Source organism: Festucalex cinctus, chromosome 4 (assembly GCF_051991245.1).
Source record: "Festucalex cinctus isolate MCC-2025b chromosome 4, RoL_Fcin_1.0, whole genome shotgun sequence".
NCBI classification, from domain to species: domain Eukaryota; kingdom Metazoa; phylum Chordata; class Actinopteri; order Syngnathiformes; family Syngnathidae; genus Festucalex; species Festucalex cinctus.
In genome coordinates, this window is record NC_135414.1 from 28,517,122 (window position 1) to 28,526,179 (window position 9,058).

Sequence of the window (9,058 nt, forward strand, 5' to 3'; positions counted from 1 at the left end):
TCTGGAGCACATATGGCCGAGCAGCAGTGGAATCTCACATTCAATCTGATGACATTGGCCGAGGTGTGGCACGGCCAAGGGAGCGAATGAGCGAGATGACGAACCCCCCCCCCCCCGACCCGACCCGACCTCAGCTCCATAAAAAGCTCGAAGAAGGCTGCTGGGTGCAGAATGACATGAATTGCTGGATGTGTGCGTGCGGAGTATTACAGTACACGATGTAATAGCACCTAGCAGGCCAGGTAAAGTCTGTCCAAGAACATGGACACGTGATAGTTAGTGCGATGAAGGGACTGCAAGATGTGGAATGCGTTGTTGTTTTGACTTCTCAAATGTTTTCGGTTAAGACGACTGTATATGAAATATTCAAATGTTGCTTAAATTGAAGTTTTAACTCAAATGACGTTCCTCTTAAAGAGAACTCGGTACATTTTGGCTAAGTCTCAACGAAGTAGACATTTTACAACATGAAAACAAACAAAAAAAAGACACCCGAAACGCTCTCCACAAAATCTTTAGTATGTTACATTCCATTGCAAAACATATCATGTCATCCAGATCAACACTTTTGCATTCTTATAGACAGGAAAATTAGTCCATGTTATCTTAACTGTGGGTACAATTTATTGGATGAGTTATGAACTGTGAGTAATATTCAACTAAAACCGCATGTGGCAGATAAGATGCAGTCAATTAATCCATTTTGTTGCTGTTGTTGATTACATTGCAGATATGCAGGTACCATTCCATAAATGTGACAATGTTAATAACGACACACAGTGGCTATTAGGCATGCTGCTAAATCTGATAAAAATAATAAATAAAAGGGCTATGTCTATACAAAAAAATAATAATAATGTCCTATCAAAAGAAGCATTGATTTACCAATTTTTTTTTTCTCCACCCAATTGTATTTTTACAGTGGCGCAGTGCTGCATGGCAGTGTTTTTTTTTTTTTTAATGAAATTAAAAGTACAAATTTATAAATATATTGTCAAATTAAGAACTCGATTCCAAACGGAGCATTATTTTTTTTTGCCTGGAAAGGATGATATCGTACTTGCATTGCAGGGTGGAAGGCGTTTGTCCAATTTGGCCACAAGGTGGTGCTGTTTGCACCTTCTTGGCCGTGGAGGTCACCAGCAGTTTTTTTTTTTTTTGTATTGGGTTGGGTGAGCCGGTGAGATTATAGCAACTCTACAAACGTGAGGCAGACAAGCTTTAAGCTAGCTAATCGCTAGCTTAAAGAGCATTTAAATCATTTAACTATAAAAAGAAAAAAAGAGAGAGGGGGCGAGGGAGAATCCTCGCATTTTATGTGCTATTGTTGCATATTTAATTTAGATGTTGCTTAGTATAAAACTGTGGCTGTACTCTTTTCAACCTGGATAGATAAAGCCAAACCCCAAAAAAACGTTATAAGGCATTTCAAGGTTAGCGCAGTTACTCTTCTGCTTTTATTACTCAGTCTGCTCGTGGGCGTCACCCTTGGAATCGGCCGCCTCGACGTCAGACGCGGGCGCCGCGGCTGATCGCGCTTTGCGATTGGACGGCCCGGACCGCTTGCCGCGGCGTTGGCTCTTGGCCAGCTCGGCCTGCACACTGTGACCATTCAGGCTGAGCCCCTGCAGAGCCTCCAGGGCCTTCTCGGCGGCCTCCGGGTTGCTGTAGTCCAGGAAGGCGCGGTGCTGCGCTCCCTGCCAGGTGAGCCGCAGCGGCGCCGCCTCGCGCTCCCGCAGGGACGTCTTGAGCTCGCTGACGCGCAGCCCCGTGGGGATCCCGCCCAGGTACACCGTGGTCACGCCGGGCGGGATCTTATTTGGGGCGGCGTCGCCCCCGGTCTCTTCTGGACTCTTCTCCTTGAGATTCCGTCCACTTCGCCCCTTCTTTCTCCGCCTCTCGGCGCCGTCCCCCTCGCTTCCGCGGCTTTCTTTCCTCACGCGGGGCGGACGTTGCCCGGCGTTGGGTTGCGGCTCCGCACTTTTCTCCTCCTTGGACTCTTCCTGGGCGTCCTGACGGGTTGATTTCTGCCTCGGCTTGCGCCGGTTTTGCTTTTTGGGGGGGCCGGTTTGCGAAAGGGGCTCGGCTGGGGGAGGAGCCACCCCCAGCGTGACGTCTTTCCCTGCCTGCTCCTCCAGGGCCAGGAGCTTCTTCAGGATGGGGATCTTCTCCAGCTTTTCTGGGTCCAGCTGAGGACATGAAATCGGGCAATCTCAGTCATACTCCAAAATTGTTTGCCAACATTTGCTTCCAAAAAACGTATAAATACGTTCTATTTTTAAATGTTTTATGTGTCCAAAGACGTATTTATTTATTTTTTAAATGCTAGAGCATAGAGAAGGCTTTGATGCAGCCTCTCAACTGCAAAGAACGGTTGCAGAAATGGTAGTAATTACACAAACGGCCAGCAGGTGGCAGCAGAGCAAAGGAGATCAACCAGGGTCATGTTGAAAAAAAGCTCAATTGCTCACTATTCTAAATAGATTTATGAATAATGATGAAACTTAGCTATATTCTAATGCTAATTGGTGCAAAACGTAAACAGACAGAAATGTACTTTTTTTTTCCTGCTGAAAGAAGAGACTAATCTTTCTTTTGGTAGGTTCCATGTTTTTATAGCAATAGAACACAATATTCTGTGGGCCTTCCAAAAATCAGTCAAAATCCAGTAAAACAGCCGGGAGCGAACGGGATTGCTTCAGTGAAAATGGCTGCGAGTGAATGAATTAAAATGGAGTATACTAGTGGTTAAACACTGTTTATTTAAAAAAAAAAAATCTTTAAAAGGTCAACCTTAAACATTTCTTGACAATAATACGTTACATGTCACCTCACAATTCCAAACATGACATTCTGATTAATATGACATTTGTGGAATATGAGTTATGCAGCAAAATTCAGCCATTTCTAGCCATCTCAGTGGGCGGCCATTTTACCATTTGCTGTCGATTAAAAATGAGATCACAGTTGCTCAGGGCTCGGGCAACGACCAATCACAGCTCAACTGTTTTCTGAAGCTGAGCTGTGATTGGTTGTTACCTGAGACCTGAGCAACTGTGATGTCATCTTTAGTCGACAGCAAGTGGCAAAATGGCCGTCTTCTGATATTGATAAAAATTGCTGGATTTAGCTGCTCAACTCATAATCCATTAACACAATATTAACCAGAATACAGTATTTAGGCTAGTGGGGTTGCATCGAACATATTATTGTCAAGAATTATAAATAAATATAACTAAAAATAAATACATTCATTAAAAAACATAATTCTAAAAAGATTAATTGTGAATGCATTGAACTTAAAAGTTACAACTGAATTGTACTTAGCCAGCAATTCTTTTGCATACCACTAGAGGGAGCCGACACACCTCCAGGTCTAGAATCGAATCATTTGAGCCAAAGTAGCACATCAGCAAGTTAACAAATTGAAAAAAAAAAACAACAACAAAAAACAACAACAAATGACTGTGCGCCAGTTCACCTGGCTCAAGCCCGCCTCATAAGAATTACGTCCGTTTATAGCAGCAGGACTTTTCACTTCCCAAGCAGTTAAAAATTTTTAGACGGCAGTCTTGATTTGTTGCATCTCGGAGTGCGTTTGGCAGCCTTTGATGCTGAGCAGTCCAGACGAGAATATACGAGGCTATTGTTTTTACAGTGGCCCGTTTGACCCGGCAACACCCTCGCCCCTCCACAAAACCCCGCCTCTGAGGACGACGCTTTGATGATCGCACATGGCCTTCCTGCCCGTGAGGTCAGCGGGTTCTGTTTACGTGCAATTGTGTCGAGGAGCCCAGAGGTTTGCGCACAAACTGTTGCAGACAAATGTCACGATCGTGTCTCACATGAGAGAAATTATCAGAAGGCAAAACGTTGGCCATCGCTCTGAAATATTCATAGACACTATATACTACACTATCAGGGGGAAAAAAAAGATGCTAAATGTGTACTTTTAAGGGTCCAATTACTTGTCACTGGGACAGTACGCTCAAGCGTATACCTATTATACCCCTTAAACGGGGTACACATTGGGACAATTACAATTTGTAACATTTGTAGGCAAATATGTACTTTCGAGAGTACATATTTGCCTACAAATCATACTGTCGTGACCAAAAAGTACACAAACAGTAATTTTATTTTTTCACAAGAACAGTTGACAGTTTGTTTGAATAAATGAAGTTGTCCACTTCTGGTCTAGATTATTACTATTTTTAATTTTTTACACATTCCACTCCATCACATGTGGCCTGTGACTATGGGCCTAACATTTGTTAATAGTACACTTACATGTAAAATAATAATAATAATAATAATAATAATAATAATAATAATAATAATAATTTAAAAAAATAAATAAATAAATAAAAAATAAAAAAGCTACAGGCATGTTCCCTTTAATAATAATAATAATACTAATAATAATAATAATAATAATAATAAACTAAGCTGATGAGTCTTCTTTTCCTGAAGACTTGCGTCCATTTCCCCGCCACTCTTATGAGGCGCTCCCCCTAGTGGCCCGCCAAGTAATTGCTCAATAAGTCATGAACAATGGAGCCGTTACAGTGGCTGTATACTAACTACAAATATCGCAATACTTGTGCAGGCGTATCGATATTCTATCGGGAGACACAAAGTATCACGATTTATCGCGACATCGATATATCGTCACACTCCTATTACATGTGTCTGTAACTTGTACAAATTGGAATTGATGGTGAGGTTATTCAGAGATCATTTTCACTTTACCTTACTCCAAATGATTCCTTGCGGCTTGGGAGACAGGCAGTTTGTCTTAATGACTCTGCTCGGCGTGAGGATGTAGTCCACTGTCAGGTCGTGTCTCTCCATCAGCTCTTCGGGGATGTCCACCACCTACAGAACCAAATACACTAATTCATTCATATATTCATACGATATATATTTTTTTTTTACAAGTTAAATATTTCAAATCATTTTAAAGAAAGCAGGCAAGAATATGTTAAAGCACGTTCATTTATGTAGACCCACAACATTAGGCACACCTGTAATTTCCAACTTGCGTTTGTGATATTTTTAAACTGACAACATGAAGCTCAACTGAGAAATTCACATCCCCTTTTTCCCCCCCTTCTCAAAAATAAAAGAAACTAACCTGACAGTCATGGACAATAGTGACCACCACAGTGGACTCGTCCACAGCTCCCATTGAGGCCATCATTGCGTACTCCAGGTCAGCAAAGCCCTCTCCTTTCCCAATGCGGAAACCTGCAAAAGGCAGATTGTGGCTCGAAAATCTATTTTTGCACGATCGTGGCATACAGAGAGCCAAATGACTCGAACATTCAGTACGGCTGAAATCGTTCCAACGAGGAGCTTAGGAGTAAGCGGGACATTCTCCATGTATGAGTTATACCTGATCTGCTTTCGGGTACAAGTACAAAAAGAAAAAAAAAGTATTAATGCGTCATAAAATGATCACATTTTAAAGAGAATAATTTTGTTTGAGAGGAGAGAAAAAAATGAACACAAATGCCTAAAGAGGAAGAGCAAAGCACAGCAAAAGCGTAAGCTAACAATAGCATGTTTATTTTTGTCATTTCAATTCTAGATGTATATCGTCACAAATGAGCAGCCAGCAGTAGCTTATGTCACCAATACAGTATCAGTTTAGGATGCTGACAACTCCAGCTGAGTGGGTACTAAAAATATATACAGTGTGTACTAAAGATACAACTTACCTTAAGTTCACTTTGTGCTGACAAACAATAAATAAATAGTATGAGAGGGCTAATGAATACCATCTATGGGATGTTAGAATGACAACAGATATTTGTACACAAATTGTGCATCAACGCATGTAGATATATCCACAGGCCTATCCACTATTTTTTTATGGTGGCTGTCTGGCCCACAAATAGTGAAAATACAGGCTTGAACGAATTAAAATTTCCACTCACTTCAACTATAATGTGAGTGTTTTGTTTCGAGTTGCATGCATAGTCACAGAACAAATTTAACTCTTATCTCTAGACGTCACATCACTGTCCTGTTGACAATAACATACAATTAAAAGGACATTGCTGGCAGCAAATACATCTTTTGATTTTTTTATTTTTTTATTAAAAAACACACACAATTAATCTTATTAAATTGACCTTACAAGGTGAGGTTGCAACTAGCAAGCAAGGTGATTTTAGAATAATGAAAATATCTAGCAATGATGTATAGTCCATTGGGGCCTCAGCTAAACCCAGTGCAACTATTGCTTCCATGAAGAGCATGTGGCTTTGCCCACTTGAAGCCATTTGAGATGTGTGTGCATTATAAGCTAACATCTGTGACAGTGAACATTTCATTTAAAAGCGCTCAAAGCAATGCACTACAATGCCAAATGTTTCAGTTGTGAGTCCAGCTTTTTCAATTAAACGTTTGTGCACACCTACTGTACTAAAAATGTGATATTTCCCCAAAAATATCCTCTCCACTTTTACACTGCAATTAGAAAGCAGCATAATAAACACAGCGTGCCTCACCTTTCTCAGACACGGCCACAGAGCCAACAACCACAAGGTCAATCTTGACTTTGGCATCCAGACCGATTGGCACGCTGAACCTTTTCACACCCTGCAGGTGGGGAACACGTCCATGTGGGCTTAATGGGGCCATTATGAGGTAAATGTGGGGGTGGGGGGTGGGAATGGAACGTATGCGACTCGAACCTGAGAGGAAGAGCATGTACGCAGTTGTTCTTTGTTGGCCCCCTGCGGCGGAACTATCTTGTTGAAAAGGCCAGAACGAAGACGGGGAGTTGGGACCAATAAAGTTTTGTGTGCCTGCAACAAAATAAATAAATAAATAAACAAACAAACCGCTGAGAATGAACAGGCGAGATAGAATGTTACAGCGCAACCGACTAATATGGAATTGTTATCGTAAGGAAATACATTATACTTCCGATTTGCTGGAAAATATATCTATTTTTTTTTCCCTTTTTTAATCAGCAGATCTTCTGCAGTAAACAATGTTGGACTTTATTTGGCTTCTTCGCAACACATGCAGTGTGAGAACATGTGAGAATAAAAATATTACAATGGAAGTTACACTACGTGAAGTAACAAGAATGTTATGAAGACCCTATAAAGTTACAAAACAAAAAAGCCTTTTAAATTTAATACACCATAAAGAAGAGTACTGTTTACCAGCCTGCCAAATTTGAATGACAAAAAAATGAAAAAATAAAAAAATCACAAAGTATATAAAACTACAGGTCCATAATATTTAAAAAACAAAATAAAATACAACCTGCCTGAAATGACCTTGGATGAATGAGAATATTCACATTCTGAATGTGCGTAGATCTGAGGTTAAGGTTAATAATTAATGTCTCTAACAGCCTGTGGGAGTAATTTCAGGTTCTTGGCGTGTGTGTCCACCTGTAGCACTGCTAGTCGAGCCCCCTCGAGGGGTTTATCGGGATCCACCTTGACCTCAGCCGTCTGGGTAAACACTTCCAGCTCAGACACCTTGGGGCAGGCAGTGAAAGCCCCCTGGGAGGGAAAACAGCAAAGTGTAGCGTAGGTTTATGAAATAAGCAACTTACTTCCAGTGTGACAAAGCGAGCATGCTGCTGAGGTCTGTCTGGATTTATTTTGATTGTCTGGCTGGACTTGAACTCCTGCAGGACTGTGAGCCTGTTGCATGTTTGAACTGCATCCTAGCCAGTAAATACAAAGACAGGACAAATACTGTAGCAAATACTAATGTGTTATCTGATGAAATTGTGCAATTACTTTAGCAAATAGCATAGCACAACATTGTAGCGTCCAAAATAGTTGCAAATTTTGCAGTTGCTCAGACATTAATTTCAGTTTGCTTGTAGAAATAAAACCGGACACATTTCTCCTCTTGACACATGACCCTTTAAGTATTTAACCAGATACATGCAACAAAAGATGTATTACCAAAATATTGCACATCACGAGTATCTGTATGACTGACAGGCAATCGTAAAATGTGTTCAGCGATGACTTGTCTGACACTCGGTCACCAATCCAGAGAAATCCATTCGCATCGGTCACTTTATTGCAAAAAAAATGAATAATTGATGTCAGGAATTCCACAACGTTACTAACACCAGCGGCCAGCCTAACATTAGCAGCATGTGTGAAAACATTTAACTCACGGGCGCTATTATTTCTTCAAATTGCCAAGTGGAAATGGGTTCAACTTGCCTTAAAATTCGGAATTCTGTTGTGAACGGGCCTTGGGAAGTTAGCCAGATCCTTGTCTTCAATGTAGTCCCAAATCTTTTGACGAATGTCCGATTTTGTTGCTCCTGGCGAGGAAAACGAAAGTAGCGAGCGAGCTACATAGCGGCGGCATTTGCTAACGGATTACTACAGCGATGGCGTCGAGATTTCATTTTCGCATTGGACCTACCTGGATTGATTTTTATGAGGGGCTCCATGATGTTATGTTCTGTAAATAATTGATCTTCTTGACTTTCTCGTTCGAAGTACACGTGAGATCTTCAAGTAACGTAAAACGACAGCAACAGCTGCGTGACAATGTTTATGGTCACTACGGCAAATCGAAAGGGTCACACTTAATAGAGGCCAAAATGGGCAAAAGCCAAACTTACCACTGAGGAAAAATAACACTCGATGTGGAACATTTTTGTTTTGTATTGCAGCAATGCTCCCGTACTTAGGTACATTTTAGACTGTTTACTTTTACGTTAGTCAAGGAACGAACCGGTCTACTTTTACCAAATCTTATTTGGTACAACTTTGAAATATTTTGCCCCCTCTGCAAATTATCCTGTTGTAGTGATTAGAACATAATTCACCCACGGAACGTTGGGACGAAGGGGGAGTTTGTTGGGATGAAAGGATGAAAGGATAAAAGAACAAAATGTTGGTAGGTCTGTGAGCCTCGCGCAGAGTGAGTTGTTGTTGCTGTTAAACGATGAGAAGCTGATATCAATAAACCGCCGGTCTTTGGCTCCGGACTTCAACACTCTGCCTCCGACTCCCGTCACTGCTCGCTACACTGTATATTTTCTTCCCTCTAC

General features: G+C 41.2%; 1 protein-coding gene across 4 annotated transcripts; it reads right to left on the reverse strand.

The window, feature by feature from the left end:
• Positions 1 to 498: 498 nt before the first annotated feature.
• Positions 499 to 8,793, reverse strand: mthfsd (methenyltetrahydrofolate synthetase domain containing). 4 transcript variants are annotated; one of them, XM_077520078.1, is made up of 9 exons: positions 8,627 to 8,793; positions 8,425 to 8,542; positions 8,217 to 8,350; positions 7,419 to 7,532; positions 6,705 to 6,818; positions 6,519 to 6,609; positions 5,138 to 5,250; positions 4,753 to 4,878; positions 499 to 2,189 (listed from the first exon to the last, which is right to left on the reverse strand). In XM_077520078.1, exons 2-9 carry the CDS (start codon positions 8,450 to 8,452, stop codon positions 1,461 to 1,463), a joined length of 1,449 nt encoding a protein of 482 aa, XP_077376204.1. In that variant the 5' UTR covers positions 8,453 to 8,542; positions 8,627 to 8,793; the 3' UTR covers positions 499 to 1,460. The 4 variants fall into 4 exon arrangements, with proteins under 4 accessions (XP_077376204.1, XP_077376206.1, XP_077376205.1 ...); XM_077520080.1 differs by having other exon boundaries at positions 8,217 to 8,320; positions 8,627 to 8,791; XM_077520079.1 differs by lacking the exons at positions 7,419 to 7,532; positions 8,627 to 8,793 and adding an exon at positions 7,586 to 7,699 and having other exon boundaries at positions 8,425 to 8,593.
• Positions 8,794 to 9,058: the final 265 nt, after the last annotated feature.

Coding starts and splice junctions, on each gene's coding strand:
- mthfsd (XM_077520078.1), bottom strand. CDS start 8,452: ATGGAGCCCCTCATAAAAATCAATCCAG. Junction 4,879..5,137: donor CTATTGTCCATGACTGTCAG/GTTAGTTTCTTT, acceptor TTGGTTCTGTAG/GTGGTGGACATCCCCGAAGA. Junction 2,190..4,752: donor AAGGAATCATTTGGAGTAAG/GTAAAGTGAAAA, acceptor TCATGTCCTCAG/CTGGACCCAGAAAAGCTGGA.